The sequence below is a fragment of the Mytilus edulis genome, chromosome 5 (genome assembly GCF_963676685.1).
Source record: "Mytilus edulis chromosome 5, xbMytEdul2.2, whole genome shotgun sequence".
In the NCBI taxonomy this organism is placed as follows: Eukaryota; Metazoa; Mollusca; class Bivalvia; order Mytilida; family Mytilidae; genus Mytilus; species Mytilus edulis.
This window is the reverse complement of record NC_092348.1, coordinates 89,270,625-89,294,913: the sequence shown is the minus strand read 5'-3', so window position 1 is coordinate 89,294,913 and position 24,289 is coordinate 89,270,625. Positions and strand designations below refer to the sequence as shown.

General features: G+C 32.0%; 1 protein-coding gene across 2 annotated transcripts in view; it reads right to left on the bottom strand.

The window, feature by feature from the left end:
- Nucleotides 1-7,530: 7,530 nt before the first annotated feature.
- Nucleotides 7,531-24,289, bottom strand: part of LOC139524754 (pre-mRNA-splicing factor ATP-dependent RNA helicase PRP16-like) — a 72,921-nt gene continuing 56,162 nt past the window's right edge. For both annotated transcript variants that reach the window (XM_071319813.1, XM_071319812.1), the window contains exons 20-26: nucleotides 23,742-23,890; nucleotides 21,276-21,330; nucleotides 16,586-16,720; nucleotides 15,365-15,490; nucleotides 10,236-10,331; nucleotides 9,227-9,348; nucleotides 7,531-7,995 (exon numbers count right to left, since the gene is read on the bottom strand). In XM_071319813.1, coding sequence (XP_071175914.1) covers nucleotides 7,923-7,995; nucleotides 9,227-9,348; nucleotides 10,236-10,331; nucleotides 15,365-15,490; nucleotides 16,586-16,720; nucleotides 21,276-21,330; nucleotides 23,742-23,890 — 756 coding nt within the window. In that variant the 3' untranslated portion in view covers nucleotides 7,531-7,922. The remainder of the gene's footprint in view (nucleotides 7,996-9,226; nucleotides 9,349-10,235; nucleotides 10,332-15,364; nucleotides 15,491-16,585; nucleotides 16,721-21,275; nucleotides 21,331-23,741; nucleotides 23,891-24,289) is intronic.

The window sequence follows — 24,289 nt, the reverse complement described above, 5'->3', positions numbered from 1 at the left end:
GCATGTTTCTGAAAACATAAAATGGTTTGTTGAAAGAATAAGAGTGCACACACTGAAATGTCTCGCCTTCTTTACTAATCAATGATAGGGAACTTAACATGATCCAAGAAAATGAGGTCAAGATCATATAAAACACAAAAAATACATGTTCACCTTACAATCATTCAAGACACTAAATGTAGTTGACCTATTGCTTATAGTTTCTAAGAAACAGACTTAAACAAGAAAACTAAACATTGACCAATGAACAATTAAAATGAGGTCAATGTCAGATGACCCATGCCAAACAGACATGTACAGCTTACAATTCTTCCATACAACAAATATAGTTGACCTATTGCTTGTAGTATTAGATCAAAGCGCTGTAAAGGCAGTTAATTACAGGTTGTGTGTATTTCTAGTCCAGTTAAATCATTATCTTCCATAGAACAGAGGTGGTTTGTAGAATTTAAGATTTAGAGTTCTTTTGTGCCTAGTTCACCTATATCTATAGTCTACTGTTTACAGTATATTTTCTGTGCCTCGCCATGAAATGCATTTTTAGCCATGGCCTTGTCAGTTTGCTTTAAATTTATGAGTTTGACTGTCCCTTTGGTGTCTTTCGTCCCTCTTCTTTAGACATATAAGAACTTTTCCTTTTCAATATAAATAGACTATTTTTAATTATTGATTGTATACGCATATTCTGTGACTCCCATAAAAAATAGTTCACACAGATTGACTAGTCTCTGTACTGTGAGTATATCAAGAACATCAAGTAACATAATGGTAAATGTACATAGTAACACATCAACTTTTTTGATGACCATACCTGCCAACTGTCAGTATTTGCAGAGTATTTCCCCCATCGAGCTCGAGGCTCCCAAATGGAAATTTTGTAAGAGCAATTTTGTCGACTATTTTAAAGAAAACAATTAATTCAACAATGGCAATGAGCTTGTTTATGCACGAAGAAGCCAAAAAACACATTAGAATATATTTGAAGGGAATCCATAACAAATCGCCCCATTAGCAAATAGCCCCACTTTTTCACCAACTCGCCCCACTTAAAAAAAAAAACTGCCCCAACCTGGATAACCAAATCGCCCCACTTGTGAAATGTGTTATATCCCTTAATATTACTCCTGTCAACTTGCCCCACCTAATAGAAAACGATAATATCTAGATAAATATATTATTAACCAGGAAGAATTTACTAATATCAACTCGCCCCACTCATGTAAAAAGATGTTATCCCGTTGTATATAAGTTAAATTCCGATAATATTACTCCTGCTAACTGGTCCCACCTAATGGAAATCGGTGAAATCTAGATAAATATATTATTAACCAGGATGAATTTAGTAATGCCAACTCATCCCACTTATGGAAAAAGATGTTATCCCATTGAAAATAAGTTAAATTCCTTATATTGCATTATGATACAATTAACAGGTTTCTTTTCAATTGTTATGCAAATAACTAAGCTTCAAAACTTAGTTATTCTTCAACAATACATTTTTTTTTTAGAATTATAATTTCAGTATATCAATAATAGTAATTAAATAAATTTTCGGTTTGTTTGTATTCTGTGTAGATTAGTTTTCATTAAAGTGGTGCGAGTTTTTATTTTTAATTATATATATATATATATATATATATATATATATATATATATATATATATATATATATATATATATATATATATATATATATATATATATTAATCTAAATATTACCGTTTTTTTATAAGTAGGGCGGGTTGGCAGGAATAATATTTAACATGATTTAACCAATTTCACATGTGGGGCGATTTGATAAATCAGTTTGTGGCGGGTTTTTTTAAAAGTGGGCGATTAGCCAGTGGGGCGACTTGTCCTGCTTCCATTTGAAGGCCCCCTTGAAGGTTTTGTATGACTATATGAACCATATTTCACGAAAAACCCCCATGTGCATTTTGAAAAGTTGGCAGATATGTTTCTAACTCCAGGCAAAATCTACCGGTATGAATGAAAAAGAAGTTTTCAATTAAGGCTCTGTGGCCATAACAGCTGTCTCATTAGCATTTTAACCACTTCCCATATTTGCAATTAAAACAATAGAAGAAAATTATTCAACGCAAAAACAAAACTTACTTGTAAATATGAAATTCCCTTTACGGTATGAGTTTTTCTCATTGTTTGAGATTGTACAGTAGTACCTGTAACTGCTTATACCTATTTCTTATTCACTTTTGCTTGATAAACTCACTAAATATCATGTATATACATTGTACCACATCTCCTTATTTTTATATGCATTCCAATAACATGAACAATTGTAATTCAATTCTATATACCAAAGCAAAATGAACTGCACCACTTTCATTCAATAGTATGCATCTTTTGGCAAAATACAAGTTCTTAAATGACACAAGATATATTTATTGATAAAAAAAATAAAATTTAGTATACAACTCTTTAACAGGTATAAAAAAAAAAAAGCACAGCTGTGTCATAACTTGTGAAATCTGTGCTGAAAACATAGACATTGATGGTATTTGAGTAATTCCATATGTGAAGCTCAACATTAGCTCGTCAGTTGGTGGTGGACAGTTATAGTTCCTTTCTGCAGGCTAGGATGAATGACTTTTCAGGAAAACCAATTTCACAAATCAAAACTTTCCTCTAGATTTCTCCTACAATATTCATCCAGTTTAGTTCTTTTGGTTTAATTGGACACCGTCCTGATTTTAATTTTGCAAACCATTCAGTCTCTTGCTTGCAAATGATGCATGAAAATAGGATGGGTATGGCAGTAGACAAGTCTCTTTAAAGTGGGTTTGTGCCCTGAAAAAAAGTTTTTTTGAAACTTGTGCAACACACATATTTCGTGTCAATGTTTTGTTCCTGTTTACATTGTCATTGATATTTTTTCAGAAAGCCTGAGGCATAGCTCATGAATTCCTGTCATTACATCCTAAATTAACATAATCACTGCTAGAATAATTATCAGTATGATATACTTACACTATCATTGTACAGCCCAAGTCTTCAGTATATATAATTGTTGCATTCATTCACTCCTGTGTTCAGTCGTTCAAAAATATTTAAACATCAACAAATGAACTTTAATAAGGACAAGAAAACACTAGAAAAGATACGTACATACAACCCGTGTTTAAGTGTATTTGAAAGAGAAATATATATATCTGGTTAAACGATGTATAAAGGAGGGAAAAATTGTAGATATTGCATTACGATGCTTTCTACCAAATAGCACGTGGATATGTTTACATATTTAGACTTGACCCAGTATGACCCGTACCTTGTAGGTCACCGCCGTCGTTTAAACACTAGACTACAGTCGTGTATAAGACAATAAAATGCTTAAGCCTGTACTATTTGTGTGAAGTAAATGTGTTTTTTCTGTACATTTAAATTGTTTTACCTGATAGCAAGGACGTATATCTATCCGTTTCCTTCTCAATTCACTTTGTCAATTTCTTCGAGCTTCTTCAAAACATACGTATTACTGCGCCCGGAAGTGAAAAAAATATTAGAAATCCTCGTAAAATAATGCTATTTTCAATTTTGTGGAATCCATTTTGTTATATTTATTATATAAAGATAAAAAAAGTTACGATTAATTATGAATTTGCATATCATTATACGGAACGTTTATGGACTATTTTTCCATAGCTGTAAGTCGGTCATTTTGGCGGGAAATCATGTACACATACACACGTAGATTGGCTGGTACCTGATCGTAATGTTACACATCAGATATATCAAATAGCTAATACCCGGCACGTAGTACCGGGAACCAGGATAATACGTAGACAACATACATAACTAATATCGAAATTGAAAACGCTTTACGGTTTCTCGTTTATAAACCGAATTCCGCTTTGAATTATAGAAGATGCAATATTAATCATGTTCAGTCGACTTTTCATTGTTATATCAACGTCTGAACTAGATAAAAAATCTTTAGATGTCAGATAACACTCGAAATTGACCCGACCTCTTTCCACACGGAATACAAATAATGATAGTTTGTAGTCAGGTTGACTGCTTATAATGCAAAATACACATTAATAACAAGTTCTATAAAACGAACAATACACACTGATCGTTTCTTTAGTCCCCAATGTAAATGAAAGAAACAAAAACCATATCATACCATAAAAAGAAGAGGAGAAATTCGAACATTTCCGGATCTATTTCTGGCCAAAAGACCCCCTGCATAGATTGCGTATGAAAAGATGAACCTCATGACTTGAAAGTCAGGCCTTAAAGCACTGCCTTTAAAAAACGGACTAAAACTTAACTTAACTTTGACCACTGAACCATGAAAATGAGGTCAAGGTCAGATGACACCTGCCAGCTAGACATGTACGCCTTACAATAATTCAATATACCAAACATAGTAGACCTATTGCAAACAGTATGAGAAAAACAGACCAAAACACAAAAAACTTAATTATAACCACTGAACCTTGAAAACGAGGTCAAGGTCAGATGACATCTGCTAGTTAGACATGTACACCTTACAGTCCTTCAATACACTGAATATACTAGAACTATTGGCGTAATTGCTTATAAATAGTATCTGAGATATTCACTTGACCACCAAAACTTAACCTTATTCACTGATAATAGGTCAAGAGAAAACTGTCTGACGGGAATGAGGACCTTGCACGGTACACACATACCAAATATAGTTATCCTATTACTCATAATAAGACAGAAGTTATCATTACAAAAAATCGTAACTTTTTTTTTCAAGTAGTCACTGAACCATGAAAATGAGGTCAAAGACAATGGACATGTGACAGACGGAAACTACATAACATGAGCCATCTATATACAAAGTATGAAGCATTCAGGTCTTCCATCTTCTAAAATAAAAAGCTTTTAAGAAGTTATCTAACACCGCCGGTGTCGCTGGATCACTATCCCTATGTTGAGCTTTTTAGAACAACAGTTGCAGGCTGAACAAAAACTACATCTTTCTAGGACTCACCTTTGCTCACTGTTGGCAATAGCATTTGTTAGTGTTAGATCTTTATGAAACTGTAATCATGTTTTTATTTTGTTTTTATTTGTTGAGCAAAAGTAGAACAAATTTAAGAGAAATTCCATAAAATGGATGGTTTAGAAAGTCCTTAATATGGAAGATCCGTTTTTATGGACATGTACTATTTTTCTATAAAACATATTTTATACGGATGTTTTAGGTATTTTCAAAATGTCGATTAAACATCCAAAGCAATTTTACCTGTGATATAAAAGTTAGCATTTTTTTTTAACATGGACAGGTGTCTATACCTTATGTCAAGCTCTCAAAATCCCCACAGTTCTAAAAAGTCAACTAATGACTTAATATGGTTCCTAAAGTTCTACCTTAGAAAAATATTTATGTTAATTAAGGAGCTAATATAAATGAGGCTAAGGTCACCAAGAGACACCATGGCATTAGGCAACTGTATACAGAATATGGATTATACAGCTCTTCTACCTTCACAACTTTAAGTCAACACCTGATTAACATTTACATTTTGCTTTTAGAGGCAAGATGATAAAATCATCACAATCAGTCAAATTTTAAATTGATAATCCAAATTTTATAAGTTGAAATGGCAAAGTCTATGTTTTGGTATGGCAGTGACGGATCCAGAGAGGGAGGGGTCCAGGGTATGGAAACCCCCATTTTTATTGGACAATCAATGCATTTGAATGGGGAAATATGGTTTGAACCCACCCTCCCCCCTTTATCTTGGTTGGGAACCCCCCTTTTGAAAATGGCTGGATCTGCCACTGTATGGGAAACCGCAATAATCAATCTGATGGAATAAAAAAAAAAGCTTGTGTACAATCTCATGAACTGTAGAAGTTTCTGTGGAAGTTCTGGTTGAATTCTGTCAAGCTATTTCAAAAAGTTGCAGTTTAAGAAAGTTTGACATAGACGCTGAAGAAGACAATGATGATCAGCACTAAAATACAATGCTGTCAGGTGATCATCAGACTCTCATTGCAAAAAGAGGGAGGGGCCTGGCAAGCCAACATTTGGATTGATACTTGTTAAAAGCAGTGATTTTGCTAGCGCTCGTCACTTTCGTATTTTACGAAAGGGTTTTCTCATTGACGAAAGTATTTCAAATCAATTTCGTCACTTTCATTTTGAAAGTGTAAAAAAAAATTCGCAATAAAAACTATAAATCTACCTGTCTTCATGTTTTTGACAAGTTTATGACCTCCAGGTAATTAACATTTTCAACAGGTGTTACAAGTTGTGATTACAACTAATCCGCTTATCGCCATCAGATGGGTCACTTATCGGTAATTTATTAATTAACCCCATAATTGAATGACCATCATAATTATTTCCCCAGGAAAATCAGTCAGTCGGCATTTCAACAACCAGGAGTATAATTTCGTCATTTTAATAATCAAAAATGTAACAACCCGGACAGTTCGCATACGATCACAATCTGAAGTTAGTTTGTCGTAGATTCGTCATTCGAAGGCATTTTCGTCATATTTGATTTAAACTTTCATCAAAAACTTGCAACAATTTCCATTGAAAATAAAGAACTTTCATGTGTTTATTCAAAAAGTTCACAAGATATGTTTTAAACAGGTGCTTCCTGTATTGTGTTCTACGCATGCGTGAAAGTATCCCTTTGACTATTTATAGACATTAAAAACGTAAAATACGAAATCATTTAGAATCAATTAAACGAGAGAGACAAATATATATCTCTTACTAAAGGAATTTAAATCGAAAAATAATAATTTCCTGATGAATCCAGACTCGTTTTGAATTTATTATCCACGTGTCACTTCCCGTTTTCGTTTCATTTTAAAACCGAAAGTAGTAAACGTGATCTATTGTTGATTTGTTTACAACCTCCTTTCAGTCATTATAATCATTCCAAAAAGGATATAATACATTTCCAACTTGATAGAAATGATATCCAAATATCGACTTAGACGTTTTATAAGGATAATGATTATGCAGTGAAATAATCATTGCAAATTGATTTCTGCTGTGATTCCTTGTTTAAAAAAAATAGAATCCAACTTTTGTTGTTCAGGAATGACCCCTGGAATAAACTGAAGAAAATTGTGATTCCATGTCAGAATCTTTCATAATAATAACCAATACAGTCAAATCATACAATAACTGCCAATCATGCTGGTGCCTCAATCCCTTAAAATCTGACCGAGTCAAAAGATGAAGCTAGTAATATAGTTTTTTTTTTATACATCATTGTTCTATTGCTTATACACAAAATAAGGTTGATTTTAATAGCGCGCAAAAGTGACTAAAGCCCTCAAAATCCTAGCTTAAACCCTGTAAAAGTCTATTTATTTATCCTATATGGTTATCCACACGGGGGTCAGACCCACCTCCCCAACAAATCTGCCTCTGAATATGGAATCCTTCCATGCCACAACCCCCCTCACCGCTAAATCAGCCTCTGATATAAATTAAGCAAGAAGAGCAATCTCATCTCTATTGAAATACTGCATAAAGGGGGAAATATCAAACAAAACATGTCAGAACTCTTTCATGAAAATATTTCATTAAAATAAAATTAGTTCATATTTTTATACAAATCACTTCTATGAACAAATAATAGTCAACATTATGACACAATTTATTCTTTACAATACTGTTATTTATATGAATGTTTTCAGTACTGGATCCTGCTTTCAATAAAGTGTATTTTTATTAGGTACAGAATTGTTATATCAAATCTGACCATATTTACACTAGATACTGTTCATAGTTGCGCTGTCACAGAATTTCAAAAGTGAAAAACATCTCCATTTTAATCACATTTTTTTCTAATCTTAGGAGCAGTGAGACAATGGTATATACTCCTAGTATGCCTGTCGATCAGTAAATGTCATTGGTCCTCCACCATCCATACCCTGACTCAGATTCTGACTCAGATTCCAAACTTTCCCCGTCTTGGTGTGGGTGTTCCTGGTTCAGTCCTACCAGGTGTGGCAATGGTCGTTCTTGAAAGAAAAAAAATATAAATGTTATTTGGTATACCTCCCAAAATTAATCCATATTTTATAGATTTATTTTCTCGCTTGACCCTGTACTGTGAAAGTGAGAAAAGCAATTGAGTTGAGATGACCAATGATAATCTATAAATATATTGCCATGCATAACTCGCAGAATGCTTGTTATATTGCCTTATTTTTATATTGATAGGATTCATAACAATACAAAAAAAAATCTGCTTTAAAAATGTAATCTTAAAAATTTCAAAATTATTTTCTATTTGTGACAAATGAATATCTTCAATATTCATATATTCATTGAAATATGAGAATCAAGCGATTTTTTAACTAATTTCTCCCAATTACACTATTTTACATGGAGTCACTCTTTCCAATTCGGTCTTGTTTGTTGAATAACTTTATAAAAATATTTGTTCAGATGTGCTCTGTAGATTCAAATAAGTAAATAAACAAAGACAATGATAGATGATGATTGCTAAAGCTCATTTTTTTGCACACTGAGGAGTTCAAAAAGGTTTATATACTAAATCATTGTTTATCACTGGTTTAAATATCACACTATAAACATTTACTAAAACATGAAAAAGTAATGACCATGACTGAAATGCACTATCCTTACATTCAGAAACGTAATGAAGGTGTTTTGTTAAATTTTGTAATGGATCACACGACATGATATGAAATGTAAATAATTGATCACAGTAAGTCATTAACAATCGTAGAATTAACTGATTCTACAGCCTGATAAGTCTGATATATCCAGGATGTTTAGTCATATCGTTCGCTGTACTTTTAACAATTTTGAAAATGATATACAATTTTTTTTTTCTACAAACAAATAATTCTTAATTCTAATTTATATCTATCTACTTTATAGTAAAAGCAGCAAGACATAATAGAAGAAAAATTTGGATTCTGTCAACTGAGAAATTGTTGCATGCATTTATTATTACGATTTTGTCACTTTAGACTAAAATACAATCTTAAATTTTGCAATATTGAGAAAAATCCTGTTAAATCCATATACAAAATTTTTAAATGTGAGTTCACATTATTGTGATTATAACCCAGTCGCATTTTTCGCAATAATAAAAACATCGCAATAGTTTCTGAATTTACAGTAATTTGAGCTTTACTGGTATGACACTTTTATTTGTCAGCATTCCTAAGGTGACCTTCACAGAACAGACAGATGCAGAAGCAAATATTTTGGACTTACTTTCTAACTGAAGCTGTGGCCTGTTTTTCTTTATGTTCTTTTCTGACTTTAATCAAGTCTTCTGCTCGTCTCATCTCATCCTCCATGGCACTCATTTCATCTATAGCATGTTTCTTTCTTTCCTTAAACCAAAGATATCAGTGTAAAATCAACTAGCTCTCACAATAATATAAGTATAGAACACACTTAAGGCTATAGTAAGTTTATAATGGTGCTGCTCTTACAATCATTTTTTCAAATGTTGATTCATATTTTTATTGGTACTAATTTTGGTGAATTAAAGAAAAAATGAAATTTTTCGTGGATATTTCATTTCAAGTTTTTGCCGGATTAAAAAAAAAGCCTGTAGGACATCTATACCAAGGGTGCTGGTTGTCATGTGGTTTTGGTATATTGTATCACTAGCCTGTTAACATTGAGGTTATAAGAACCCCACACAAGACAGGTGTGCTTGACTTCAATCTTAATTGTCACTTTACATGCCTAAGATCAAGGTTCTTCAATACAAGTAAGAGGTTTAGGTAGCTATAAAACCAGGTTTAATTCACCATTTTCTACATAAGAAAATGCCTGAATGCCTGTACCAAGTCAGGAATATGACAGTTGTTTTCCATTTCTTTGATGTGTTTTTTTTTTTAAATTGCCATTTGATCATGGACTTTCCTTTTTTGAATTTTCTGAAGAGTTCAGTATTTTTGTGATTTTACTTTTTCCTTCAATGGCCACTCTAGAACATTTTAGATTAGAATTTTTTTTTTTGTTGAAAATTGCTGATTATTTTTCTTCTTTGGAATAAACAGAATTGAAATCAAAGTACAAAGTCAACATGCGGTCAAGATATCATGACTTTGTACAGGCAGAAAATGTGGGAGGTTAAATCAGTTTTGCATTTATTAAACATATGTACTTAAACCTAAAACTGACAATAAAAAACCACTAAGTACAGCTACTAGAAGGATAGTATGAGAATGGTCAATTTTTATGTGATTTTATTGTGTGTAGTATATACCTGTCTGGTTTTACTAGAATCTTTAATACTGTAAAACATGGGACCTAACTCTGCCAACCAATGACCATCCACGGCTGTTACACACTGCATATACTCCTATAAATATAAAAATAGAACTTATAAATTCTACCACCAACTGTGTGAGGGCTATATAGCCAGTCAAGGTCGTTAAAAACTTCCATCATCATAATTTTACCAACCATTGACTATATTCAGCTGTGTGACAAACAAGATATAGGAGACAAATACCACTATATATTTGAATGTCCTGCACTGAAAAGTATTGTTGTATTGGTAATATTGTGTTAGCGTGCTGAAATACCTTGCCTGCTTTATTGATTATGACTGAACCTAATGTTAAGTCTTTAATATACAGGTTTACTACAGGTATGGCATACACTGAATATTATAAATGATCCTTGAAAATGAGAGCAAGGTAAAGACACTTCAATCATTCCTTTTATTGTGGCATTTTTTTAAAATAAGGTGAGAAATTTTATATTTTACCTTTTCGCTTTCAAATTATTGTTTTAAATGGCAATCTGTAATATTAAAGAAACATTCCATAATTAAATTTATCCTTGAATAAATTCCTCTCAAGGTCAAAACTTGGGGGTAAAATGAGATTTCATACACATGCATTTTCCTTAATGCTTACGATGTAGACTTGACTTCATACAATGCGATGTAGACTTGACTTCATACAACGCGATGTAGACTTGACTTAATACAATACAATGTAGACTTGACTTCATACAATACGATGTAGACTTGACTTCATACAATACGATGTAGACTTGACTTCATACAATACGATGTAGACTTGACTTCATACAATTTTTATAACATTTATAATCTCTACTCATCAGTCAAAGATAAAAATGTTTCCAGTTCCAATCTTAACAAGCTTGTGGTTTTTTAATAGAACATTTCCTACAATAATTTCAATATTGGAATTGCAATGGAATTTATACCTTAAGGCCTCAAACTTTTTTGTTTATCATAAGTTCAATCATTCCAAATTCTAATTCTTGGCATGTTATGTCTTGCCTACCTGTGCTTTTTATGTTAAGGAAAGAGAAAAAAATGTTCAGTGAAATTGGGGTCAAACTCTTAGTTTGGCATTAAAAGTAGAAGGATTATATCATAGGAAACATGTGTACTAATTTTCAAGTTGATTGGACTTCAACTTCATCAAACACTTCCTCGACCAAAAACTTTAACCTGAAGTAGGACAGAGGAAAGGACAAACAGACACAGACACAAAAAACATAATGCCACTAGAGAGGTGATGAAGGGATCACAAATGACACTGCTCCCACCAGCTGAGAGATCATGATTTTGTTCAGTGGTCCAAGACATTTCATTTTAATGTTAATTAATTTGAAAAGTTTTGTTTATTTATCTTCTGGAAGTGTAACAATCAGACAGACAAGACATGAGGATTCCTAGAAACCGGTGACTTTGTAGAGTTTGGTTATAACTAGCTAAAGCATTAAAATCTGTGTTCAAAATGGAATGTACTTTTATATTAATACAGCTCACCTTGTATAAATCAATGATTCAGCACCAAAAAAAAATGTATTACTTCATATTACAGATGTAAGACTTGTCAAAAATTTACCTAATCAAAATGAAAATGAAAAGAATTTCTATATTGGGGATTTAAGCTTAATATCAGACAATAACATATAAGCCTTTTTCTAGAACCTATCTGATGTAATAATATTTTTTGTAGCTTTTACATCCTAGAACTGATTAAAATAACATAAAACATTCTTCTAAACTCATCAAATAAGCGTAAAACGTAATCTAAGATTAAAGTGTTTGTATTTCTAATCAAGCAAGGATCATATCCTCTCAGTGTCTGATACAGACTGTCTCTGATATTTTAATTTATATTCCACAGAAGCGATAAGGTACTGAGTGCATATCTTTCAATCTTAAAACGCAAAATGTTGATTTATCTTTTACTGCAGTGCTACAAAGGGGAAGTAAAAATTTAAAGAAGAAAAACTAATGTTTAAAAAAATACCTTTCTCATGTAATATTCATGAGAATTAATGATTAATATTCCTTCTGGAACATACAAACATTTGACTTTGTAAAAAAATTAAAAGGTTTTTCCCTTCCAAAGAAATTATTTTCAACATGTTTCCACTTCAATTAAGGAAATTTACATAACTTAAATACCATGCAGTGTCTACACGAAAGAAGCAATCATAACAAATTTCTTAAAAATCAATCACATTAGACTAATTAATTAAAAAAGAAAATTAATGAATTGCCACCATCAAAATCTTTATTACCGCATATTTTCAAAATATCAAGTGCACATGAAGCTGAAAATAGATCAAAGACAAAAACAGCCAGGTAGTGTAGAAAGTTTCTTAAATAATGGAGAATGGTTTATACTGAAAATTTAGTGTAAATATATGGAATTTGAAAATGTAAGAAGGGATCAAAGACTCCAATGGCTTGTTTCAAAGAATGTTTCTAAAACAATGAAGAATAGTATACATTTATACCCATAATTCAGATCTAGAAATTTAAAATTCAAAAGTCTGGGGAAATGGACAAAAATAATAAAAGAATTACAATAAATGTTCACAAATTCAACATGTAAAAATAAGAAGATATGATATGATTGCCAATGAGACAATACTCCACCAGAGACAAAATGATGTATCAGTTATGGCTGCAATCTTTATGTGAAGTATCATGGATCTGAGTTGAATACTGTAAGAGTTGATAACATAAAACTGGTATAAAAATGTACCATGATCTATTAATTTTTCTGAAAAATTACTTAAGTTTCCATGTTCAGAAAATCTGATATTAGCAGTCGCACAACTTCAACACATAAGTAATCTTTGTGTGAAGTTTAAGTGATTTTGGTAGAATATTGTGAAAGAAGTAGATAACAAAAAACTGGTAATATGTTTTGTAAATTATGCTAAAAAATTTCTAAGTTTCCAATTCTGGAAAAAGTAAAAATTCCTCATACAACTCAACAATAGCTATACATAACATCAAAAGCAATATGATAATTTTTTGTTTACAATTGCATTAAAATGGAGGCAATTATATTTTAGGCTTTGTTGATAAGGATAAGGTTATATGTGGGCTTATAATTTCATCCTGATAATATGAACAATATACATGATATAAGAGCCATTATTTGGCCCTTGAAATTGCAAAAATATTAAAAATTATTCTAGACTCTAACAAGAATGTCGTCATAGTACATGGACGTCCTACTCGCACTGTCCTTTTCTATGCTCAATGGACCGTGAAATTGGGGTCAAAACTCTTATTTGGCATTAAAATAAGAAAGATCATATCACAGGGCACATATGTACTAAGTTTCAAGTTGATTGGATTCCAACATCATCAAAAACTACCTTGACCAAAAACTTTAACCTGAAGTGGACAGACTGATGAACCTTTGGACCAACAAATACAATGGACGGACACATAAACAGAAAAACATAATGCCCCTAAGTGGGCCATAAAAATTACTTAAATTTATTGATAAATTTCTTCACTGTGAAGCATCATCAATGGATATAGTAACCGTGTACCAAAGATACAATGGTAGCAAAAAGTACCTTTTCTAATCCCAGTACAAACAACAATGCATTGCTATTCACTGTACAGTTTATCTTCCTTATTTACATGCGGTTTTTTTTAAACACAGTGTTTGTTTAAGGTTAAATATGATTTACCTTTGTCCTACGAACACTTCAAATGAATAGTTAAAGGATAAATGTGTTTTTGTCAAGTTTGAACTCCTATCATGCTTCATTGAACATTGAACAGGTACCACCCTATCTGATTTTTGTGATTTGAAGAGAGAGACAGCCAATTAAGGCTCATCATAAGCCTTAAATAGCAGCTACATTATTAGGAATCACTTTCACAAAGCTGCGAATAAAAAGAAAATAAGAAGAACTTGACCTTGAATGACAGAAAATTTATTTTTTCAGGTCATTCATGGGTAACCTATATCCAGAGGTGATGCTGCACCGTAAACATGTTGAAATTGACATAATTTTTAGACACAAAAAAACGAGTCAAGGTTTAACCATAAAAAACATATAGCATACATTAACTTCTTTACAAATTACTTTTTCAACCTTTTCTGAATTATTCATGATGTCAATCTTTAACCTAAGTTCATTAAACTTTGATGAAATATGTAGGTGTGGTATTGCTTACATAATCGATTTTCCATATGATTAATACAGAGGTGCATATCTTCTCAAAACCAATAGATTAACACAGATCTACTTCTTGAACTCAAACTTTTCACTTTGACACAAGGGAGTAAGTTCAGAAAGGGCCATATTCGGGCCCCAATTATAAAATTGAATAGTACAAGATAAAATATGTTTTAAGTTGTCTTAAAGACATGTGGGAAAGTAAAAAAGAACTGTTTTTGTCAAAGTTTTATTCTAAAGCGTTGGTTTCTACATCCATACTAGGTTAAAATAAGAGATTTTGGCGAAATTTGACAAAATTGGCTGGATTTCAACCAGGCGTCAACAAACTAAATATTCAAGTTAAACATGTAAACTGTCATTACTAACATTGTGTTCAAAGATCTTTTTTGTTGACTGTGCGCTCTATGTTTCCTGTCCAATAATCAATGCAAAATTTACCAATTTTCATTGATATTTCGTGGAAAATAAAAAAGAGGACTGTTTGTGACGTCATCAGTACAAGGCAGGAATGTAAATTTTCAACAAAAAGGCTTATTTCCTATCTAGTCAGTGCATTAGCTGTGATTCATTGTGATATTGGTCAATAAACCCTAATTTGAAATTTAAGGTAAAAAAGAGGGCCATATTAGGGCCTTATCGAACCTATACACCTTTCATAAAACTCCAAAAAGAACAGAGCACTTTCAATGTTGAATTTTCATATTTCCATAGCATGTATCTACACCTAATATATATTTTAAAGTTTAAATTTCAAGTTTTAGATAATTCTGTCGAAAATTGAATGATACTTGGTCAATAAAAAAAAAAAAGTATGTTGCAACATGCCAAAAAGGATGGTCAGAAAAAGACACCTCATCTATGTTTAGAAACAGGCTAAATAGACATGGGGTTATCAATACATACCTTGACAGTCATAACTAGTTCATGGTAGACTATATAATCTGGATTAAATCCCATACCAAACAAGGCACTAGTTGGATGGAGATGACAGGGCATTCCTGTTCTTACATGCACATATTCTCCAATACCCTGTAATACAAATTTAAAACTGTTTTAATAAATGTGTCATCTAATCTAGTTTTTCTTAAACCATAAGTTTGAATAATGATATTCTAAAACTTCTGTAATAATGTTGATGGTCCAAAGCAGTTGGTAACAATTAATTAATACCAACATTCCATGAGATATTATTTCACTACTTTTCATACACATTTGATGATAAAAATAGTCTTACAATCATACCAATTCAAATTCAACAATCTTAGGTGCATGAAACTTGTAATGTTGTAATTTTACACTGTGACCATTGAAATCTTAATTTAGACAGCATTTTGGCTGCATTTTAATAGTTTTGCTTCAGACAACATCGCCACATAAATGAACTACTGAAATCACTAGTCAGATAACACTGAGGTTGTCAGTTTGAACCCCCTCGTGATGGTGCACTCACTTCAATCTTAATTGACTAGGATCGTCAGTTTACCTATTGAAGGTCAGGGGTTTTCTCCAGGCAACTCAGCTTCCTCAACCAAAAAAACTTTTCTGATAAGTTTTATACAATAGAAATACCTATCTTGGTAGGATATGAAATGTTGTATATACAATTATAACAAATGCCCTATAAATATACATAAATTAAAAAAACAATGTGTTGATTTGAAAATTTCTAGTTGAAAATATATAACTTTTCTAATAGTGAAATGCTACTTATATCATTTAAACATCACATTTTTTTATTTTTCAACATCCATTTTTGCTCAATTATATCATAGAGTAAATTTTAAAATTGTAATGATTGACTTATCTCCCATTTCCCATTAATAAAGTGATAAATCTTAATCACAACTCTTACAAGGTCAAAAATAAAAATCAATATTTTTTTAACCGACATAAATGAAACAAAATGGTTCACAAGATGTATAACCAGGGGTCGAAATTGGCGCTGGTCCGGTGGTCCGAGACAGAAGAATTTGCGTCGAACCAGTAGGTTTTGTCAGCTGGTGGTCCGGCGAACCAGTAGAAATTTGTGGTTAAAAATCACTGATTGTATCGCAATCTTGATTTGTTTATAAAAAATACCTCTCTTTTCTATACAAAAATATGCTATAATGATAAAATACTGACCTTCAGACGGGCTGCTTGGTGGAAGTAGGCAGAACAAATAGTTTTTCTGACCACGTCCCATTCATTACCACATGATATAAGAGGCATTTTTTGTGAATCCATTATTTCTTTTAATTGCTGTCTCACCTCTCTAACCTACATAAAAACAATATACAAATGTAAATATGACACTTTGCATATTTGAATTCACATTTGAAATGTAGATGGTTATATCTATATTTTCTTTTATCAGGTACTGTGGATTCATCATTATTCGGCAGATACCCATTTTCGTGGTGTTCGCTGGAACCAGTGAACCATGAATTTAAATGTTCAACAAATGACAAATTTGTTCTTGGGTTGTATACAGACTTTGACCTTGGGTTGTATACAGACCTTGACCTTGGGTTGTATACAGACTTTGACCTGGGGTTGTATACAGACTTTGACCTGGGGTTGTATACAGACTTTGACCTGGGGTTGTATACAGACTTTGACCTGGGGTTGTATACAGACTTTGACCTGGGGTTGTATACAGACTTTGACAAATCCATGAAATCAAATATCCTTGAAAATGCAACATTTCCTCAATCAACGAAAACTGATACCCACGAAAATAACTGAATCCACAGTATTGTGGAGAAAAGTGTATAAATACAAAGCTAGAGACTTATAGGAGCCTGAATCATGCTTCTGGCAAATTGAGCAGAGAAGATTATTTCTGACATACTTAGCTTTGGAAGGCTTTTTGTTAATAAATCCTGTAAAGTTTCAACATCTCTCTATGTACTTTCAGATGAAGACATTTTAGAGAAGTGGTGATTCAGAGAAGTGGTGATTCATAATCAAAATTTGTTTTCAATCTGATTGTAACTAAATAAAGTAAATATGTAGAGAACCTTCTGTACATCATTTATTCTGGGTTTTTTTTTTACATATTTTCAGAAAAAAAGACAAATTTAATTTCCATAGAATTTTAATGGAATGCATTATTTGTCCTCTATAATTCCCAAAAGTTTTTATGTTTTTCCTTGTTACTTCAAAATGGATGGGTTTTTTTTAATTGACATATGACGAATAGACAACAAGTATTAATATATATATATAATATCTAAGTATTCAAATTATGAATCTCTTTAGTATAATATGTCTCTATTCTGATTATCTCATTACAATGGTACACCAGTAAATCATATGAGCTACCCACATTTCATTAACTAGATTAGTCCAACTAACAAAAGATTTTAAATCATTTTAAATTCACCATTCACTGAAAGTTTCAAAATAGTAGTCTATTAGTCATTTACTAAATTAATTGGGTATTTAACACTGTTATACAAGTTACTTCCCCTTGCAAACTGAAAGCTAATTCAAAACTGGACAAAATGGACTGCTCCCCATTCAAAGCAAGATAAGCTGAAACTGACATAAAAGTATTTTAGAGCTAATTTCCTACGGCATGTAGAGCAGGGCTTTGGTAATGTTGATTGCTTTTTTTGTGTATTGTACAAATGTGTTCAGTCGGAAACCCGGTTGAAATAGAGCAAAAGAATCGAAGCTCTTTGTTAGAGAAGGCGATTAATGTGTACTGTTTACAATAGTGAAAAAAAAATTAAAAGTTAATAGAAACAAACAAAATTACAAATTTCTTCTCAATTACGAAGTGTTTTATTTTAAAAACACCGTTTGCCTAAGTTTTCAATTTATCTAGTACATACACCGTGTAGAACGCCACATGCGGGGTGTTGGCTATGTTTGACATGGGGTGGCAATTTTGAAGCGACGAAAAAGTAACAAGGTAAGTTCAAGCATCAAAATTTCTTATTTCTAGAACTCTCAGTACCATATAATGTATTGCACGGAAGGAACCGCAACATAATCTATTTCCTGAAAGCAGAAGCAGTCGTTTTCAGTGCTCAGTTTTCTCAAACACCTCGCCCTAGTTTTCCGTGTTGCAGATTTTGAGGCTTTATATGCAAATTTCGGTATAAAAAGTTACTTTACACAGCCATCCCACGTATCATTTATATAGAATTGTATTCCTCTCATTGACTTATACCAAATACCAGTTTCTTAGTTAAAATTGATTGGTTTTAAAACTGTTATTCATCAAAATATAAAGTGTCGCTCGGGGTGTCAGATTTTGCGTCGCAAGGGGTAGAGGCTTGTCATAAAAAAATACATATTTGCTTGTAAATAAGTCTTCATATGATACATTTGATTTCAAACACATCTACTTTACCATGACAAAATAAGGGTTTTTCATTTTGCCTGTTTTTTGGTCTTATAAAACATGTGCTTTTGATTTCATTTATAGTAAAAAAAAACTGGCTTAAAATATTTAGTTATCAAGCTGGTAAACGATTTCTTTTCCTTTTCAGTCACTATCATGGTAAAAAAAAAGTAAAGGCTATGGCTCAATAAACCAAAACATCACAAAATAGTCCTCAATATAAGATATGCCCAAAGCCTCCACCAACCAAAATGCATCATAGTTCATCACCAGGTTCATCTAAAAAGCACTCGTGCACGCCGCAAAAATCCATTACTCCTAAAAGAATTAGAACACTCTCTCCAATGAAACACTCACCGGCATCTTTTTCAGCGAATGACAACACAACTTCAAGTAATCCTGAAGACGATGATACTACAATTGTCAATGAGAAAACAACGACTTGTACACAAATATACAACGGAACAGGTTTACAAGAAAAAAATGATTCAAGACAGTTATTTCGTTCGTAATCGCCCAGCTAGAACTATCTGTTTTCTGTTAATATCTACTTTGAAGGTCTACTCTGACTATATACATATCTCTAAACGAACCGGAATTGAATAAAATTTGAAGAATTCGATGTAACCTGTGTTTTTCTAGGTTGAATTTCTGTTACATTAATATTCATATTTTGTGTAGGTGTGTTTGAATTAAAAAGTATCAGATAGAGATCGATTTATGAGAAAATGTATTCTTTTTTTATGACAAGCCTCTACCCCTTGCGACACAAAATCTGACACCCCGAGCGACACTTTATATTTTGATGAATAACAGTTTTACAATCAATCAATTTTAACTAAGAAACTGGTATTTGGTATAAGTCAATGAGAGGAATACAATTCTATATAAATGATACGGAGGGTAGCTGTGTAAAGTAGTTTTTTATACCGAAATTTGCATATAAAGCCTCAAAATCTGCAACACGGAAAACTAGGGCGAGGTGTTTGAGAAAACTGAGCACTGAAAACGACTGCTTCTGCTTTCAGGAAATAGATTATGTTGCGGTTCCTTCCGTGCAATACATTATATGGTACTGAGAGTTCTAGAAATAAGAAATTTTGATGCTTGAACTTACCTTGTTACTTTTTCGTCGCTTCAAAATTGCCACCCCATGTCAAACATAGCCGACACCCCGCAAGTGGCGTTCTACACGGTGACATAGTTAAGCAGAAGTAGATATCAAGTCGACGACATGGGTATCTTTCAAGTTGGATGTAGAATATGCATAACCTCTGATTTAAAATTTTTTTACCACGGACGGAAAACATATCAATCTATTAGTTCAGTAATTTTCGTGTCTGCCCTTCCATTATGTGACTCAAGAAAAAAATCCAAAAAAATGGGTAACAATAGTATCGAAAAGAGAAAATCGAGGGCACCTTTTTATGTTAGGACGTGTTTGAGTGTAATATTTTGTCTTGATATCGTACAAAGCAAGAATATTTCATACATCGTCTCGCTACAGATTCTATCCTTTTTATATATCAAAGCTACAGGTTGACTTTTTAACATAAAAAAATCACAGTACTAAAAGATGAAATATATGGGTCAAGTGAAATACCTATCTAATGAATCACAAAAACAGAGTAGGTGTGTTCGAATAGCTATTTTTTTACTGAAAGTACTTGACGACAGTCTTTCAAGTTGGATGATGAAAATGCATATCTTCGAAAAATTATAATTTTTTGTGTGTGATAACTAGGGTTTATAGTCTTCAATCACTAAAAAAATCTAGTCTGCCCTTCCACGAAATATTTAATTAGAATTTTTTTTAAATGTTTATGAATTTTCGAAAATTCCACCTGACAACCGATCAGACAATAGTTTTAAGTTGAATCAATGCAGACAAGATCATTAACTGATGCTCATTAGCTAGTTGATACATTTGTCTTTTAAAATACAACTGACATATAAGGATCGTAATGGTACAATGTGGATAAATTTATCGGTTTCCAAGAGCAAAATTGGAAGCGCGTCATCCCTACAATGGCTTCCATTTCTACAATTGTGTAAATGAACTGGCGTAATGGGGAGATAATCTTGACGAAGTTGAATCCTGACTGTGTTTGGGATGACACCAAATCAAATTTAAATATAAAATATACAGGTTTAACTTTGCCTTTCTCTATTGTTTACAGATGTAAATTTTAATTACAATTCTTAAGCAAACCTTTATACAAACAAAGCAAGCAAGCCAAACCAAAGTTTTATTCTACAAACAATAGGAAATTAGCTCTAACTATTGATTTTTATGACATTAAACGTGAAGCCTTGACTCAAATTGAATGTTCCTAAACATAATTCACATTGTACTAATTACAATTGTGCTTTTTAGGCTGTCACATTTTTAAACCTAAAATAGTCAGTACCAGAATTGTCTTATACAGTGAGGGTTGATTATTTGCAACAGAAGATTTTTTATGTTTTATGACATACCTTCCTCATAGCTTTGATATGTATAAAATGTTCATTACTCCATGATGCTGAGTATCTGAAAGGAAAAATAGGGACAAGATTAAACATATATAAATATTACCAACAGCTGTAGGCCAAGAAAACATTTTTGTACCAGGATTTAGTATGTGTAACTGAATAAATTTTGGGGCATGAATGATTGTATTTAATCAAGTATTTGGATCAATAAAGCTTTGAAGTATTTTGGTCTATAGTCCTATACTGGTATAAAGGTTCTGTAATTAATGTATTTTGTGTCCTCAAAAAAGTGTTTTGGCCCATTAGCCTAAATCAGTATGTAGAATGGGTATCTTATAGTAGCTTGTGCCCTGAATAAAAGTACTGGGGATTCATTATTATTTGTCGGATACTTATTTTCGTGGATTTCGTTGGTACAAGTTAACAACGAAATTAAATGTTCAAAGAATGACAAATTTTCTATAGGCTTGTATGCAGACCTTGGCAAAACCACAAAATTAAATATCCACGAAAATGGGTACCAACGAAAATAAATGAATCCACAGTATTTTGATCCATAAAACTATACAAGTTTGTAAAAAGTGTTTCTAATTGTATCTTGTGCCATGAACGATAGTTCTCTGATAAACATTACTATGTATATACATGTATTAGCATATTGTACATGTATATCAAATTTAACATCTTGACCGATTAACCGTCTTATGTATCTACCTTAACTCGGGTAGTTATAAATAGTCCAAATAATGATAAGATATGTAACAGCATATAATATGCTATCTTATGACCTGACCCTATATCTTGTTTTTGTTTTGTTAGAGATGATAAACATTTCCTATAAACATTCCTCATTATATACTATCAAGGTTAATATATATTATCTTTGAAGAGTTCAAGAATTTAGGTTATTCCAAATTGAGATCATCACACACTTTTGACAAAAAAGTTGAAATTCATAAACTTTGAAAGTGATCTTTTGAATTCTAAGGTAAGAAGACAGTAAAATGATCCAACAAGTCAAAGCAACTTTTCATTATAAATAGACCTATCTAAACATTATAAACAAGATAATGGTTTTTAGGTTAAAGTTATATGTATATTAAACATAAGAATTGGATATTTCTGAGTGCATGCTGTAGATATCTAATATTTTTTACTGGATTGATTCTGTTGGGGGTCAATATGTGTGATGTGGATCCCTCAACCTTACAACAACAAAAACAGCAATTGACTAATATAACCATCGTTATTAACCCTTTTAAAATCATTAAACTTTTTTTTTAATGGGACAAGAGCAAGGGGTCAAGTGTTCATAGGTTGAGGTAGATTTTCAATAGTGGCAAACTTAAGAGGTGTGGAGCTGAAAATCAAATCTTACTCTAAAGTCACTGTGACATATCATATACTGATAAAAAATGAAAAGGTTGTGACTTTTATCTGATTACATCAAAGTCAACAATTTGAATTTAATTCACATTTTATTTTTAGATTTCTTATGTTATTTTGTAAGCAGAAAATCAATGAATTCATCCAAATGTTAAAACCAAAATAAGTAGAAACATATAAAAAAAATACTTTGGATCAAGATTATTACTGTAATAAAGTTGATAATCACCTGCAAAAAACAGACATGGGTCATACAAAAAGGTCAACAAACTTCAAAATTTCATCTGTATTTTAGCATAATTATTATTTTTAAGTTTTGTTTAACATTATAATTTTTCTTGGTATGTTTGTAGTTATATGGGGGTAGGACCTTTATTGCAATTGGGACTCTGGGATGGGGTGTTTTTAAGTTCTGGCTTTCAGGATTGATCCTTTTGTGATCCAGGAATTCTTTTTTTGAATTTCGAGACGTCAGGATTTAAATTTCTTTTAATTCTGGAACTCAGGATTTCATGTTTTCAAGCCAGGGATTTCAGGATCAGAACCCCCTCCTATGCCCCCCCCCACCCCCACCCCCTCTTTTATTAAAGTGGCTGTGAATTTTGCATGAAATTTTATAAAGGGACAACTTTAGTTAATGTATCACTGCATAACTTGTACTATTTGGTAGTTCCCTAATTAGGGGTGGCTGTAATATTTACAAAACAGCGAATAATTTTAAAAACACTTCACTAACATCTGCTCAAACAGTCTTAACGATTTTTAAAAAGAAGATCTATATCTGTAGTTTATTAAAATACCAGAGATTGCAAAGTCATTCTGTTACTCAGGGAAAATTTTCAAGATATTACCACACAATATTGGGTTCTACCCAAACATGGGTCAGGTGAAATTGACTCAAATCTTAATTGACTAGTATTGTGAATTTTCTGTCAACGGTCATGGTTCCCTCTTGGCACTCTGGCTTCCTCCACCAACAAAAAGTTACAACCACAAAACAGCCAATAGTTCTAAAAGTGGCATTAAACAAAAATCAATCAATCACAGAAAGTCAAATGAATTTCTGTTTGATATAATACCAACCCATTCTTTTTCCACTGATGATAAACATTCAGTAGAGTAAGATGATCACTTTCAGGGACCTGGAACTTCTCCCTAGCATTGTCTGAATCTTCTTCTCTCCCCTTAGGTCTGTAGAATATGGCGGGAACGGATAACATAGATACTATTATCTAAAAATAGAAATCAAAATTGTAGTCATTAATGAAGTCCCTGTAGTTAAACTGAAAAATTGTCTTTAAACTTGTACACTAAACATGCTAAAAGAGGAACTAATTGAGTCTTTGGACCTATTACCTATAGACTAAATTTATACCTGAAATATGATAACTTTTCACCTTGTTTTCTATTAATACATTTAATATGATAATCAAGTTGAAGTTTTTAGTGTTATCTAGAACATTTTAGAGATCATAGTCAACAATATTTCACAAGTATTAAATAAGACCATTTCAATAACTAATCATATTTTTTTGTGCAAAAAATATGAATGTTTAAGCATATAAATATAGAAGGTCATCTTATAGGGAGAATAAAGGAAGAATGTGTTCATGGGACACAAATGATGCCTC